General features: G+C 52.5%; 1 protein-coding gene across 3 annotated transcripts in view; it reads left to right on the forward strand.

Annotated features, from left to right (window-relative positions):
- PPP2R2B (protein phosphatase 2 regulatory subunit Bbeta) overlaps window positions 1-16,785 on the forward strand; it is a 112,168-nt gene that overhangs the window by 68,016 nt on the left and 27,367 nt on the right. For all 3 annotated transcript variants that reach the window (XM_087753666.1, XM_087753667.1, XM_087753668.1), the window contains one exon: window positions 16,588-16,685. In XM_087753666.1, coding sequence (XP_087609792.1) covers window positions 16,588-16,685 — 98 coding nt within the window. The remainder of the gene's footprint in view (window positions 1-16,587; window positions 16,686-16,785) is intronic.

A 16,785-nucleotide genomic window follows, 5' to 3' on the forward strand; every position in this document is an offset into this window, starting at 1 on the left:
GATTTATCACTCAGGGAAGTAAGCAAGGTTATTTCTTTTTTGGGCAGACAGGAGGAGGTATTCCAGTACTGTATTAGATCCTTATCTAAGTCAGGAGAAGAGCAGTACAACCAGATGTGTATGGGAAACTCCTGATCGGTTTCAAAAAGAAATATTTGTTATTTACACTTGCAATTTATAAACCAAGTGTTTTTGACTCTCAGTTACCAGCAAGAGACAGAATGCTTTCTGCCTGAGACAGATCACAGGCTGTCTGCAGGGTGAAGGCAGCACACACAACACCTGGGCGCCTTCTGCTCCGCAGCCAGCGCAGCTTCAGGTTTTGCCGTGCGGTGCTGGGGCCGGTGAGCACCACAAAAGCAGGTTCCTCATTCAGTCGGCTGCTGCCTGCTATGTGTTGAAATTGGGCAGCACTCTGCAGAGGCCGGTGCCTGTACATTTTCTGAACCATTACATCAAATGATGCTGAATGCTGCTAGGTACAGAAACATATATACACACACCGCGAACTGAGACCAGCAAAAAATGCCAAGTTCAAAAGATGGACTCATTTATAGCTATAATCTCCTCCTTCAGCTACTGCACAAATTACTTTTAAGCAATTCATTTCAGTGGCTCAGAACATCACTTAATGAACCTAACACTAAATTGAAAGAAAGAAAGTTTAATTAAAATACTGAATGGAAAATGTCTTGAGACAAGCTCTTCCAGGGGCAGATTAAAAGTGATGGCACAGACATCCAGCTTCCACTGGAAGAAGTGTTAAAGTAGGCAAAAAATCTAGTTCACGATGAGTTTCAAACCTAGCAGACAAAACGTGTGTCGTGGACCGGCGCCGTGCAGGGGCTGTGTCAGGCTTTTCCTGGGTTAATGTGGGTTTTTGCACTGCTTTGTGAGATGTTTGTGCCCTCAGGAGCGTGGAGCCATGGTGGACGTCGTCCTTGAGCCCCATGCAGTGGCAGAGCCCGAGCAGCCCAATGCCGGCCGCCTCTCACGGGTGCAGCACCTTTGCGCGCCTGCGGGAACGGGATGCATCCCGGGGGGAGGACCCCGAGCAGCACCAGTCCCCAAAGGCACCGGGGAGGATGATGGTGGGTGCCAGCAGGCCACGCTGCCTCCTGGGGAGGGGACCACGGGCTGGACGACAAGCGCGAGGACCTACAGGCGATGGGACTTGATTGGGACAGATGCAGGAGAAATGCTCTCGGCGGAGCACTGTGGTGGCCGACATCAAATTGAAATGCCCTGATTGCCTGGACATGGGGCGGCTCCCATGGAGTAGGTACAGCCCTGTACTTCGGGTAGCATCACCCGGCACCGCTGGGCTGCAGCTGCTTGAGCCCAGCATGAAAGAAATCCTTTTGTGATGCCTTCCGACTTGATATAGCCCCAGATGTTGGATTAAGCCATCTTTAGCTGATTAAATTCAAATCTATGCAGCAAATGCCAGGGACTGTCTGTACATAGCTTTAGTGTGTTTGCTTTCCCCTAAATATAGAATTGGGATATTAAGCACATTCTTTCAAATATCAGCACTCTCTGAAGGCTGTGGCTTCCATGTATGCTTTCTTTAAAGGTAGATTATGGCTGAGGAAGCTCAGCTGCTCCATGCAGAAGGTGTTTATCTTCCCGTTGGCTGTGTTCCCCGTTTGCTTCCTCCCGTTCCCCAGTGCGTGCTGGGCCCACCCGCACCTCACCGCTCATCCACTGGTGTTTCTCCCTCTGCGCTGCCTCCCCAGCTGCCCCTACACGCAGCCAGCCCAAGAGATGCTCGTTTTCACGTGTCTTTAGGAAAACTCTGCAGCGGGTCCACCCTATTTACACAAGGTACCCCCTTGCAATAGTCTATCCTTTTCCTGTGTTGTTGTTTGCTGTAGTAGCTTTCTAAAGCATATCCTAAGCTGTGTCACCTGCATTACGGCTTTTCATCTTTAGAGAGGGGGCCATACTCAACGTGGGCCGCGAGGGCTGCAATCTCCAGTTCGTAGCTGAAGCGCTGCTGAAAAGCAAGCATGTGTGTCTGGCCAGCAGTGGTATTTTGGTGAGATGATGTCTGATCCCAGGAGCTTCAGAGGAGATGACAGTGAAGCATCTCACCTCAGAGCTGGAGAGAAAGTGAACAGTTGTGATATCTGTCCTGTAAATGCCTAACCCGGGGGTCTTGAGATCTGAAATGTGCCTGTGCACGCACTCGAGGGCTGCGCCGTGTCCGGCACCACACTGCCTGTGACAGTATTACAGAAACTGTCTGTAGAGCTTGAAGCTCTAGAAGAGCTGAGTGGCCAAATGTCTTCGGACCTTATGGCCAGGGGAGCCCCGTTCTGGCAGACTTTGAGGGGAGCTGCAGGCAGGCTGAGTCCTCAGCTGGCAAGGGAGGACCCTGTGGGAGCCCTCACGTGAGCTGCCCCACTCCTGGCTACAGGCTCTTGACTTCACTCAGGTGTCGGAAAACTGGGAAGGAGGAGAAAACAGAAAAATTCTCTGATGAGGGAAATTCTGAGCCAAGTAGCCCAGGCAGTGGGTACGACTTAGGGGATTGAGGCACCTCATTCAGTAATCCCATGCCTGGGATTGCCTGCTGGTGAAATTGTTACTATGAGTCTCCATGTTTGTAAACTATTTTGTGATCCTTCATGGAATAGGTCGCCATCAGTGGCGCTCGTTATCGAGCGCTCAGTATCAGCGTCCTGTTGTAAACTCCACTTGCAGGAGGAAATCACTGTAGCAGTCGCTGCGTGTCGTACCGCCTGCGTTCAGCCTAGGTCCTTGTTCCAAACTGGGATAAAGAGACAGAGAATGACATCAGTGCAAAATGATAACAAATTTTGGTCATAAGCTGAAAACAGCTGCTATATATGAGAGGAAAGCTTGCCGCTTCCAAATTTTACTTGCTTAGCTGACATTTGGGTACTTCTAATTAAAATTTAAAAAAAATCAATAGGTTTTGCTGATAAGCTAACAGATGGCTTCAGCAAGATGACCAGAAAGACAGAATGCATGGCACACTGAGCGCTTTGGCAACGCATCCATCTTGGTGTCTGTACACCAACCCTTTTGCTGTAATAATGATTTAACAGCGGTACGCACGTATTAGGGATTCCTGGGCTGGCAAGGCAATTTCTTGAGAATACACGTATGTACTGACAGTCAGAGCCGGTTGCTGGAGTGGTCAGCACAATGTGGATCTTGCTAGAAAAGCAGTATTTGTATTCCTGCTGAGGATAAGGATCTTTTAAATACAAAAGCTAGTTATTGTTAGCATCTGTGAATTTGTGTTTCCTATGTCAGCTGTTCAGGTAGTGATGTCACTGGAAACTACAGCTTTTTGGAAGGTATTTGGAAACCAGGCCACTTTTTGGGCTGCCTGTTCCTTTATGCGCATGAATGAGAAGTGCCCAGACGGTCTCGTGGCAGACCTGGTAGAGAGCCCGAGGTTCGCAGAAATCCTTAGGGTTTTTAAAGGTGTTAGCGTGGCAAGGGTGAAGTGGAGGATTTGATCAATGCTCAGGTGCTTTTTACAAAGTCTAATTTATTTTAAGAGTATATTTTTGCAGGTGAACTTGGATTTTCTATTACTATTTCTAAGCCCAAATCAGCCATATTGAGGCGGTTTTCTGCCTGGTATGCCTCTAAGTCTCTTGGCAAAAGGATGGCAATGTAAATTTTGGAGCGAGCCAAGGCACAGAGTACAGTCGGATGAGTTGTCTGGGGATGCTGCTGACAGCATGAGCCTGCTCCGCAGCACACCGCAGGCAGCCGGCGCAGTGTCCAGCCGGGAGCGCAGGGGCTGGGGAGGGAGAGGCACGGTCTGCAGGGAGGTGCTGGCACTGGGGAGCGGCGGTGGGTGCGGGCAGCCTGCTGTCAGACCCTGTCGCTTCCCAGGCACTGGTCCTCTGATCCCCTTTAACAGCAGAAATGTCGGCATGTAATAGAAGGCTGTACTTACGTGTGTGTGTGCATGCAAGAGGAATAATGTAGAAAAGAACAGTGAAGAAAACTAATACAGGAAATGATGGATTTTAGTAATTGCACAGCTCGTGATAGGTTTCGTTTGCTTGGAAATTACTGCACTCTGTAGAACATGTTTTGTCATTATCTTAAGCATACTTACAGTGTGTCTGTCCCGCCATGATGAGGATTATTAAGGTGGCATCTTTAAATCTTTTCTATCACACATAGAGCTGTGTGCATGTTTGCTTTCCATGAGCAGGCGATGCAGCCTCCTCCCCTACTTAGGCGTGTATTAACTTTGTATCTCGGAGGATGATGGTGCTAGCCTGGTGCCAGGCGGGCAGGCCCCAGAAACAGCTCTCGCTATTTCCAGGTGCCCGGAGGGGCCGCAGGCACTCGCGGGGGGCATGGCCCATCCTGCTGCTTGGCCGGGGGGTCTTCGTGAGGGTGAGAGCCGGTCCCCGCAGCCGAGGCTGCGCCATCCTGGCCAGGGAGCACCCACTCAGCTGGTGGAGGGCTGATCCAGGTCTCCTGCAAAGCGAGATGCTCTGGGACACCGTAAAGCAGCTGTTAATTTTCCTCTCAAAGTGAGAAGGATTATTTGTGCTGGTAGAAAGATTCTCTGGGTCCCACGCTAATTGTCTTGATTAACACGCTGTTCCGCCATCACAGGTGTAATGTATAACAGCTCTATAAGGTTTTCATAGCCTGACCAATTAAAAATTGTCATTAATCCAAGAGCTAACGAGTTGTGCATCTTAATACCGAAAAAGGAGTTTTGCGTTGCACGTGCGCATCCACGACCAGTGAGAGTTCATAGGGCACACGCAGGTGTTTCGGGGCTGGCCGGGCTGCCCCTCCGCAGGCGCTGCCGGGGACGAGGGAGCCGGCGCAGTCTAACTCCCTGGCTCTGTTAGCCTCCTCATCTGCTTGCAGCGAGTGTGTCTGGTTAATGAAGGGACTTGCTTCTGGCTGGGAGAAGGAGGATGCAAGAGCCCAGCGCTGGTGGTTTCACTGTGTACGCCAGCCTTCGCCTTGCCGCTTTCAGCCCTTGGCCTCTGCCTTTTCTACTTCTTACCCATAGCTACCATCTAAAACCACCCACATTTTCTGAAGCAAGCTTTTCTGCCCTGAGAGCTATGACCACTGCGCACCCTGCGGGACGCGGCCCGTGGCTGCTCCAGTGCAATGTCCGCAGTCTGCTCTGGTGCAGCACCAAAGCTGCGAGCGGCTCCTCGGCAGCCGGAGGGCCGTGTCCTTCCGCACAGGACGGGTTTTTCCCTGGCCTTGTCAGGGTCTGGGTGTTCCTGCCCAGAGCACGGGAGGTCTTTCGCACCCCTGTGGCACATGAGTATCCTGGTAGGCATAGGAGGTTTGGCCCAGCCTGTCACATAGACTGATCCCCCTACACCTCTCCATTTCATCTCCTCTCTTCCCTCTCCGCTGTGCTCCTTGCTCATCCCTGCACGGCTGGGAGGGCAAGGGACAGCTGAGCCCCAGGACGTACCTTCATCTTTCAGTCGTAGCTCTTCCCTCCTCTCCCCATGCTTCTTGGGGAGCTGTCTGTTACCGCAAGGCAGAAGGTGCAATTTGTCACTCCTGGATGTGTGGCCGGGCAGGAGGGGCTGCAGCCTTACATCTCCTGGGTCTCATGTTTGGTAGGGAGGATGAGAGCGAGTGCGTTTCTGCTCCGTGCTGGGAGAGGTCCCAGAGCTCCCTTGAGATGGGGGCTCCAGCCCTTTGCTTTGATGCATGTGCCTGTTATCAGCTGCAATGGGACCCTCTGAAGTCAAGATGTGTCAGGGTGAAAAAGCAGTATCTCTGTCAAGAGCTGTACTAAGTTATGGTTCTGTCTGAAAGCTGTTGTTGGCTTTCTTTTCGATTTTATTATTCTGCTTCTGTTAATGAACTGACCCATCGGATTTCAAAGCTGCATGGTTTCTGCTGATTGCATTCAACTCTGGAGGAGCGTTTGATCGCGGCTGCCATGTGACGGGGACAGAGCGCTGCCCTGCGCATCCGGGCACCTGGGACCGCGAGAGCTGCTGCTCTCCGTGCGCCTTCATGCTGAACATTTCCATGACATTATTTCCTCCTGAACTCTCATTTCCAGCAGTTACAGTGAATTAAACCTTCTGAGGACGGTGGGAGAGAAGCAAATCCACATTCTTCCATTTAGGCACTCTGAAAGAGGCGCTGCAGTGGGGGATGCTGCGGAGATGTGCTGGGGGAGCTACCAGATGGAAGTTTCTTTCGTCTAGGTTGGTAGCACTAAATTATTCTTTGCTGTAACAAGGGCAGAGAAATTTTGAATGTGCCAGTATTTTTAGCACTTAAATCTAGGAGAGTTATTCCATTTTGGGGAAGAGTAGCAGCTGCTGCTAGCTCTGCAGCATCGCATCGTCCCGACGAGAAGCCGTGCCGAGGCGGCAGAGCTCGGCAGCGCGTCCAGCCCTCCCCGAAGCTGCCGGGAGGTCTGACTGTGAGCTGTGACTCCAGCCTGACCCCTGCAGAAAACGGGACTTGTGATGGGGCAGAGGAGCAGGCCTGGGCTTTCCCCAGGGTTTGGAGGTGCTTTTTTCTGCAAAGCCTGGCTTCCCTCCTTCGCCACAGCCCTGGCCCGTCTGGGACAGAGGGCTCGGGCAGGCGCAGGTGCCATGCCATGCCGTGCCGCGCTTTGCAGTGTCGGTGAGCAATGGTGATTCAGGGCGTTTTGCTGATGATACCAGCTCCTTACTGGGCTTAATGCAGTGGAATTGATTTCTGTTTGCCAGGCTGTCATTCACCTCAGCAGGGAAAAATCAATGCAGATCAATCACATGTGATTTTGCATGCCATTAGATCCCAGTTTAACCTCTGCTGTCCTCTTCCCTTCCCGCCTGCTCCCCCCCGCTGTGGACCACACAGTTTTGGGGAGGATTGATGGCCTGGGCTCAGCCCTGCGTGACCTTGCAATTCGCACTTTGCCCGTTCGGGTGGGACTTGGGTGGTGCTTCCCTGTCCCCTTCCAGCTCCGAGGCCTTGCCTGGGCTTTCCTCTGTAGTACATCTTTTGTGTAGCCAAGGGGCCGTGAAGTCCTCCTCATTTTGGTTCCTTGCTAACACTTGTTCACAGGCAGGGAAGAAAGCTGCATTCATGTCTTTGGGTGAGCTTTTTGCTCTCCCTGCTGGGGTGGAGACTGGGAGCTCTGGTTCTGCCACAGGCTGCCAGCTGTGCTGGGGGGACATGGGGCTGGGTCCCGCTCCTGCGACTGGCACTGCCCGTGCTGCTCTTGGAGCTGCTGGGTTGCTCTGCTTCATTTCATGGGAAGTGTTTCCAAGGTGCCCTGGTCATCCCCAGAAGATGTGAACCTGTAAAGCTTCCAAGTCCCTGAAGTGGCCAGGATGACTCCTCAGCTACCTTCCTGATGCAGAGGTCCCCGTTGTGTGCGGATCAGTAAGGACTGTCCCCACAAGCATTCTCCATTTGTCAGCCAGTCGGCACCCACGACAGAAAGGCACGGTTGGCCTGTTTGCATTTGGGACTGGTGTTTGGCTGGTAGGTCGGTTTGGATTTTTTCTTTTGTAAATCTGAACTTAGAAAAGTGAGAGCAGGTCATGGTTCCTTTTAAAACGCCTTGCAGTGTTCAAGCCTGCACGTTGGTATTTTCACAACTCTCCATCAAAACTCTGCAAGTCTGCATTTAAAGCTCCAACATGCAGCGTGAATTCCTCATTGCTGACAGCGTGTGTGTTTCAGAGTTATTAAAAAAAAAACCCTGTTCTCTCTCTTTTTTTTTAAGAGAGGCAGCCAGAAAGGGAAACCAAAAGGATCTCTTTTAAAACAGTGAAATACAAGGAGTCCCACAATTTCCTGAGCAAGATAAGACCCACAGGCTGTCACTGAGGTTCAGAGGCAGGAGTCCTCCTTGGGAGGTGGAGAATTGTGCTGCATTATTCAGTGGGAACTCGAAGGTTTGCGTCCTCCTCGAAACCCCTTTCTGAGCTCGGGGTCCACCTCCTGCCACGGAGTGGTGGGATGCAGAGATGGTGCTTTGCCCGCACCAAGACCCCTGCAGAGGGCCCATGGGTGGGCTTGTGGTCTGGCTCTCCCATTACCAGACATGGCTGTGCCTTTCATTTCCCTCCCTAAGCCCTTTAATTTTTCATGACCTCCTCGTGCTTTCTTCATCCACCTGAATGGTTTCAGATGTAGATTTTGTTCTCCAGTTAACAGGATCTGTCAGCATCCCATTTGCTTTCTCCATCGCAGCTGAGCAGCAGGCTGGGGGGATCACCATGCAACAGCTCGTAACGTTCCTGGTCCGGGGCAGCATCCCCATCCGCTCGGCAAATCCCCCTCTGCTCTTACTCTGTTTGAGGGACTGAATTGGGGGGGTGAGGAAAGACGTGTTTGTGGTGAGTTATTATCACACACTTATCAGCATTAAACTGGATTTGACAACTCATAGCCTGGGATTTGAATGATCTAAATCCTTCTTCATTTGGCAGCCTGGTTTGCTGTTATTTATGGTCCTTCCCAATTTATTATCGTCTGCAGAGTTGGAGGCTTTGTGTGCGGTGCCATCCGCCAAGTGATTTATACAAATAATAAAAAGAATGGGGCATCCGGAGCCGAGCTGCGGTCACGAGTCCCCCCCGCAGCCGTCCCGGGGCACACAGCGCCAGGACCTGGCTGGCAGGGCTGAGCAGGCAGGAGCATGCCAGCGAGCTGGGGACAGTCTGGTGTAGTTCAGAGGTCAGGAGCTGCCTAAGAAAGGCAGAGCTTCCCCCTTGAGGAATTAGGGATGGAATTGGCCTGATGGTCTCATCTGCGCAGCTCCTGGGCCTGTGTGTGGGTGCTGGGTCATGGGTCTGCCCGCTACCCACCCCAAAAGAGACCTGTCCCACTGGGAAAGCAGCCAGAGTGGAAGGAGATGCAGGAATAAGCAACAAGGATCAGGTCCTTGTTGCTCTTCCTTCTTGGACTCCCACCTTTTGTGGATTGCCCTCAGTTATAGAAAAAGTGCAGGTCTTGAGGACCACCGGGTCTGAGATCCAGAGCAGAGCTGTGAGGGCTGAAGCGTTCCCCTCTGCTCTGCCCCAGGTCTCGGGGCTGAGGGGAGCCTCTCGGTCACTCTGGGGTAGGGCTTGCTCCAAGAAAAGCTGATGTTTTCATCCTGGGGAAGGGCCAGTGTTGCATTTTCAGTAGGTACATAAAAAAGTAAAGAGAGAGAAATGAGAGCAAAGCTCTGCACGGCTGGAAGGAGCCAGATTGCCACGGCTGGTTTAGAGGCAAATCCCTTCTGGGTTGCCCCTAAGTGTCCCTGTGGGATGGACCACGGCTGTGACTACTTCCAAGGAGTGGGGAGGCAGGGGTCAGTTGCTTGGAACTGGAGCTGGTCAAAATTCGAGGGTTGTGTTGTATTTTTGTCAATGTTTTGGCAGGAAGAAGAGCAGTCCTAAAAATCATTGAAAATATTGCAGGTTTATTTTCTGCCTTTTTCTCTCCTGATTATTGCTATATAATGCTCTTCTCATGCATCTTCCATAGATAGAAGATGCATAGACTCATCCTCTTGACTTCAGCAGGGCTCCACCTGCTTGGTGTCTGTCCTACAAAGTAGCAGCAAGAGCACCTACTTGTCACTTGTTTTGGGGGAGTGAAAATCTAGGGTCGTTTTATGCGTGAGGGGCTGAGTAACGGTGACCGAGCACCAGGACTTGGAGAACGCACCGTCTCTCCAATGCCGGTGCCTGGAGCGAATGAGCAGGCTGTATGAGACATCTATAGGAACAGATGAGCTTTAGGGTAAAACCATGCATAGGAGCGTGGAGCTGTCAGCTCTGGGTCTTGTTGGGTTGGAAACTGTTAATTTTGCAGCTGTATGACGCATTTGTGGACCTCAGACACAAAGTTTGCTGTTTGTGATCTTCCCCCTGTAGCCAGTTTATCATAATCATGCTTACAGTAATGCTCTTCCTGCCTTTAAAGGGTTTCCTCTGGGGCTTGCAGAGAGCGAAGCTTTGCAGAAATATTTGTGCGTATGTCATGGTCCTGCCCTGCAGATGGAGGAGATGGTGCGCAGGAGGGCTGCGTGACTCTCGAGGGTGCAGAAGGCATGGGAGCAGAGGCAACCAGGGAAGACGCTGTCATGCAGTGACTCACGCGTCCCTTGCTTTAAGCTGACAGCGCTCCGGCATGCCTTCTGGCAGTTAGCATGAGGCCAGTGTCAGTGACGCGCTGCAAGCCCTTGAAATGAGCCTCTGCTGACATCCCTCCCGGCATCGGCAGCGGAGCTGGTCTGGGCAGCAGCTCGGTCCCGCAGGCAGCCCATGGGAGTGCCCGTGCCGCCACGCTGGGCAGCACCTCGCAGCCGGTACTCGCCAGCCTGCCTGGCCGTGTCACCCAACACGTTCTGTAGTCATCGTAAGCACAGTGCAAGTACATTTCTGAAAAGCTAATTAAAATCTGTGGGTCGTCCAGTAAAGCCCTGGATGTTAAAGGTTGCTGTAATGCACATACCTCAGCTGGAAAAGGGTATTCTTACCTGCAGATGGATTTTTTCCCTGGCTTTCCCTACTTTGAGCCTCTTTCTGGCTTGCTGCGCTGTGAAAGCAATGCAGAGCACTCCTTCACAGCCCTTTTAACCTGTTGGATCAGTCCTGCAACATGATCTGGCAACATGCAGTGGGCTGCACCATCCCACCCTAGGTGAAGTTGTTCTGCCCTGCTGGAAACTGGTTGACTTTGGAAGAAAGGACAAAAATTCAGCACTTCTGTGCAAGGCAGGCCCTGGAAAAAGATGCCAGTCAGGGGGAGGCATGGGCTGTCCCGGCCTGTGCCAGGTGTGAGCCATTGCCCTGTACCAGCTGCGCTGGCTGACGTGACGTGGGGGCACACAGCAGCGGGCAGAGCCCCGGGGGGGCTGGGTGACACCCCTCTCCCCTGCGGGTTTGAGCCCAGGGATGCCCCTGCCTCCAGGCTAATGGCTGTCCTGCTGTGCCCTGGACCTCACAGGCTGGACCATGGCTGTCATCCTGTGCGAATCGGGAGCACGCACTCCTGGCATGTGTGGTGGGACACGCGTGGTGTCCCCATGGCCTCCCCGCCAGGACAGGCGGTATCAGGGCCCTTCTGCGTGGAGCTGATGCTGATGCTGGGGCAGGTGGGATGTGCCAGGAGCAGGGACGAGGTGCCTGGGATGCTCCAGGAGTGGGGATGAGGTGCCTGGGATGCACAGGGAGCAGGGATGGGGCACCCAGGCCCCTGCATTGGTGGGCAAGAGGAGAGGGGCAGCAGTGCGAGCAGCTCCCTGCTCCGGGTCAGGCACCTCCGGGGATGCAGGTCTCAGCAGCACCTGCAGCTCTCCTGGTTTTGTCCTCTTTCTTTTTAATAACGGATTCGTTTTCCCATTCCTCGCAGAGAGCGTGCCTTCCCTCCACACTGGGAGAGGGGGAGGGGGGTGTATGTGTGTATTATAAATTTCCTATTTTTCTGATAAAACTGTATCGCTACGGCGGAAATCAAATCTTGTCTTCGATATTTTTAGCCTGAAAGCGTGAAGGAGCACTGATGCTGAGGGAAGGGAGGACGGGTGGGTGCTGGTGGAGGGGAGGGTCTCCATGGAAACTGTTTTCTTTAAATTCCCACATTCGGGGCACTGAGCGTGTAGGAGGTGATGAAGGAAATGAAAAAGCAAAAAAAGAGAGAGCTTTTTTCCTTTCTGTTGTCACAAAACTGCTATAGGAACCTTAGGAGAAACGAGCATAAATTATTGATCGTTTCAATGTGAATACATGTGAATTTTAATTAATAATCACCCTGTCATGTCTCTCAAGTGGGGTGGGTGGGGATGAGCAGGCAGCAGCCCGTGACCGACCAGCCTGCGCTGGAGGGGCCCAAGTTTGTCAAGAGGCATCTTTGAAAAGGTTCTGATGCTGCACTGTGCTCCTGAATTGTAACCTCCTCCATTTTAGCCCTGGGGGATGTTTTCCTGCGCAATGCCAGACTGTTGTTACTACCCAGAGACGGGGAGGAGAGCCAGAGCCCAGCCCATGGGTGCCTGGGGGTGATGCTCCTGTTGACGGTGATGGGTTTTGGGTTGGGTTGAATACTTCTGCTCACGAGAGGTTTTTTTTAATTGATAGGTTGTTTTAAGGTATGAAGTGTGTTGTTAGCCAGGCTTTGAAATCCTGATGGCGAGCATGAGCAAACGGTCAATCCAGGAGGTCTGGGAGGTTCTGTGGACCTGCACCCCCCTTCCCTGCAGGCACAGAATATACGGGTGATGGGGCCAGGTTGGCTGGAGGATCCTCATGGTGCCCGGCCCCGGTGTTTCAGATAGCTCTGCTGCCAAGGTGATGCATTAGGTAGCAGGTGCCATCTGAAAAATGTCTCACTGCAGCACAGAAAGTTATTTTTAATTCATTGGAAAGTGAATGACCTAAAACCAGCAGCTTGTGATGGAAAAGATTAAATAGTGCAAAACAGATATATTTTCAACTAAGTAATTTTAGAAGGAAAAAATACCGCTTAGTGTGAGGTGCACATTAACATGGCCTGGCCATGGCCTCTGGGGTTCCTCGGCTGCTGCTGCAGCTTCTGTTCCCAGTCCGTCCCTGGCGCGTTGTCTGTGTGACCTCTGCTGAGGCCAGGCTCGGCCGACGACATCACAGCGACGCTCACCGGCGTGGAGGTCACCCGCGACGGGAATGAAAACCTCTGCTTGAACTGGGGCTTAGCTCAAGCCGCTGAGCCAGATTTGGTTCCAAATACAAAGAATCTCAGTGCTTGAGCATGTTTGATTTTGGCTGTGGCATCTGTCTGCAGCTGTGGATGCAATTACCTGTGAGAATGGGAGACGGCTTTTGGCTTAACTTTTCAGGGATATGCCTTTTCTTACGTTTTTTAGACCCAACGTCCTTTCCTTGAAATTGCAAATTGGTTTCTGATTCTGCAGGATGCTTAAATGCTGTAGCAAGTGCAGCAGGTTCGCAGCAGCATGGGTGGGATTTGCCCTGTTGAGGTGTTCTTTGCCAGCCTTTAACGGGTGTTTAAAACTACCTGTCCTGCCCTTTGGGAGGCATTCGCTGACTATGGTGATTGTAGGAAAGAGAACTACATCAGGGGGATGTTTTGTTCACTCACGCTTTGCTAATTTAATTTCTGAGGTTCTAGCTTCAGTGCAGGCGCTTTGCAAAGGCTTCCCTCATGCAAGGGACTTTGTGGGTCCTTGCTATTCTGGCCCATCGATCGAGCAAATCCAAGGTTAAAGAACTGGGTGGGTACGGGAGAGATTTGGTTTTCATAGTAGATGCTTGTTTAACAGCAGCATCAAAAACGTGTCTGTACTGTGGGAGCAGGTTGTTGATCTCCTTTTCTGTTCTGCCAAAACTGAGTAACCTAGCTGTGTATTATGGCTTAGTTCAGGAGCCGTGCGTGGGAGGGAATCCCGCGCCTTGCACACGGCGCGGGGAAGTCACGGGTGCGCCAGACGGTGCCTGGTTGCCTCCAATCCGTGTTGGATGCAAAATGGTGATCTAGAGGTCAGAGGCTGTGCATCACGTTATCTGATGCATTAACGGATTGTAAACCTACTGGCAGAGAGGCAATCTGTTAAAAGAGGTTTTAAAGAGTGTGCAAGAACAGAGAAGCAACCAAGAAGTATGTGTAGATTACATTGCCTAAGGGAAACCAGAAAAAAAAACCCTGAAAACCTTCCACAACCTGCTTTCCCAGTTGCTAAATGGGAACGATATTTAAGCAATAGTTCAAACCCATCCAAGAGAGGAAGAAGGGGTGATCTGAAGAAGTTCAAGATCCATTGAGTGACTTTAACCCTAAAAGACTGAAATCCCTAACAGATGCTGCCTGTGCCCAGCGCTGCAGTCAGCTCTGCCGCAGTTAGCCTGGCTCTTCACCGGTGTAAGCAAGAGCAGAGCTTGGCCCTTCTGCATCGCTTTTCAGCCTTTTTATTAATGTCAGTAGCAGATGGTTAAAACCTTTCTGGCAGACTCTGCTGCCCACAGCGACAGTCTGAGGCAGAAGGGCTCCATGCGAGGGAATAAAGTGCTTCGCCTTAGAGCTTTCCAGCTCAGTGCCAGCCAGTCCAGCCCCCGGCACACACCCCGCTTTCCGCTGGCCCGGCAGGATGGGGGTGTTACCGTTAGCCTCTTGGGTTTTGCTTCTGCAGCGCCGTCTCCATCTGCGGTGAAGTTGTCTCCCTAAATCTATTCGCAGCAACCAAGTGTTGTAAATGAATTAAGATGAACTTCAGAATGCATTCGCGTGTCAGTACAAATGTGCTTCATGCTGGAGAGGTGAGACAATATGGGGAAGATGCACGAATATTAATAGGAGCAGCCTGGAGTTCATCACTCACCTGCCTGCAGCCATCTGGATTTTCACAGCTCAGCAGATGTGGTGGGCTCCTTGCACGCTATCAGGGACGGAGGAGATCCAGAGAGCGAGTGGGGAAGTCCCCTTGAAGACATAGAACGGTGGGCAGCATGAATAAATTGGGGATGGTCTTCTGTCTCCGGTTTCTCTGCGCTGGAGGGCTGTTTCCCCACTGACGTGGCTAAGACACAACCCACCCACATGGGCAGCAGAAGAGGCGAAGCCTGGGTGAACTGAGGCTCAGCAGCCGTCTGCCTGATTGGGCGTGCCTGAGGTCGGGGTGCTGCTGCAGGCAGGCTGAGGGCAGCAGTGTGTGCCCATGAGCAGCGGTGCGGCGGTGGGCAGCGGTGCGCACCGGTGAGTAGCGGTATGCTGGTGAGCGGTGGCGTGTGCCGGTGAGCGGCAGCGTGTACTGGTGAGTGCCCCGCGCCGCCGGGATGAGGTGGCTGCCTGGGCACTGGCTGCTGCAGGTGGCTGTTCTGACTCCCAAACCCACCTGGAGTCACTTGCTTGGCTGAGACACCATCCTGGGGCGGAGGTGCAGTGTTTTGGGGGAGCCCGTGGACGTGGAAGGGCCTCCGAGATACCTTGTCTGGGAGATGTCATGGCACGGGGCGTGCGTTTGGTGGGTGCTATCTCGGCTGATGTCCTGGAAGACAGGCCGTCAGAAGCATTCCCAGCAGCTGTGGAAGTCTGTGCCAGACTCTGAATTGGGGCTGATGGCCTTTTCTTCCTTGTCTTTTCTAATCTGCTGTGATAACTTTCTAGTATGTATCTGAGAGGGATAAAAATCATAGGAGGGAGAAGGGACAATTCAAGTTATGTGGTTTGGATGCTTTTTCTGCTGGCACATGACAGAATAAGCAAGAGAAATCATCACGGTGCTCAGAGGGCTCCGAGGGTGCCAGTGCCCGTGGTCCAGGTGGCGCCGGTGACCTGTGTGCACAGCCGGTGTTTGCAGCTGCAGCCAGCACAGGGGGACTGCTCCTTCCCAGAGCTGTGGAGGCTGCAGCCGTGGGCTGTGCAACCCTGTTTGTACTGGTGGACTGCAGAAATGAGAGGGAAAAATGCAAATCCTGTCAGCCATCATGGCAGGAATGAGCTGGCTGTTATCATAGCTAAGCACCGTTCATTGCAAAATCAATCTTGCACCCAGCACTGGGTCTCCGATGCTGCGTTCGTTCTTCCCCTTCCCCAGCTTCGTGCTGGCGGAGAGCTGCACTCCAGGCAGTGGGTGAACACCAGTTGGGCAGTAATTGCCGTGGAATTAACCTCTGACATTCTTCTAAAAATAGGCCCAATAAATCCAATCATTAGCAGCTCTCCTGCTTGCTTTGCCTCAAGGGTAAACACTGCAGATTAAAGCGTTTACAAGTTACAGGTCCGTGAGTGTTTCCTCGCCTCTCCCTGTTACTGCAGCCAAGCACCAGTCCCTGCTCAGGGGTTTTGCCTCCTGGTGATGGCACTTTGGTTTGGGGGGCAGGGGAGCAGTGTGAGCATGGTGGCTTTTGGGGTGATGGAGGGCTGAAAGGCGTCACTTTAATTTACCTTGATACACGATGGAAGATTCAGCAACGGGCAGAGAAAACTGGCACGGGTGATGTGGTCACCCAGGCTGCTCTGCCTGGTGGGTTTGGGGGAAGAATACAAAGGTGTCCTCACCCGTCTGCTCCCTCTCCTCCAAGGGCGGAGAACCACCTCCCCAGGCGTCGGAGGGGAGCGAGGAGGCCAAAGAGCCAGGCGGGAGTGAAGCCTGCCCCTTGCACAGGCACTGTCGGCATTGCCAGGGCGAGGACAGCTGGGCGCCGGGCAGCACGGAGCCCTCCCTGGGTCCCAGGAACCGATTGCGTCACCCGAAGCGGTGGGGGTGGCTCCCCAGGGTGCGAGGGGAGCATGGTGCGCCATGCTCTGCCGTGCTGTGCCACGCCGCCCAGCTCTGCGCCCCCGCTGCCGGCAGTGGTCCCCAGGCTGCCTTCAGCACAGGCACAGCGTGGAGATGGAAATACCCCTGAATTCGGCCGCTGGGGCACAGGGCAGGGGCAAGGGGGCAGGCGTGCTGAGCAGGTCTTGGGTCATGACAGCAAAGTTCTGAAATGCTATGGCCATTATATTATAGACAACAGAAAAACGGAGATTTATGGAGAACGCACAGGGGATGAAGTGCTAACAAGGCGTGTAGCCTGGAACGGTGCTTTCTAGATGTCTGTGAAAGCCAATCTGCGGTTACTTAAATTGTCTTTGTCTTCTTCTTTCCAGCTGACATCATCTCTACAGTAGAATTCAACCACACTGGAGAATTACTAGCAACAGGGGACAAGGGGGGCCGTGTTGTAATATTTCAACGTGAGCAGGAGGTAAGTGCCAGTGAATGCAAAATGCCCATTTTATCCTTTTAAGAGAAGCTTCCTGCTGTTTCCTAATCTGTATGTGTCACTCCTAACGTCAGGTCTCTCC

This window comes from Nipponia nippon, unplaced genomic scaffold, assembly GCF_047370975.1.
Source record: "Nipponia nippon isolate SJK-2023a ecotype South Korea unplaced genomic scaffold, ASM4737097v1 scaffold_17, whole genome shotgun sequence".
In the NCBI taxonomy this organism is placed as follows: Eukaryota; Metazoa; Chordata; class Aves; order Pelecaniformes; family Threskiornithidae; genus Nipponia; species Nipponia nippon.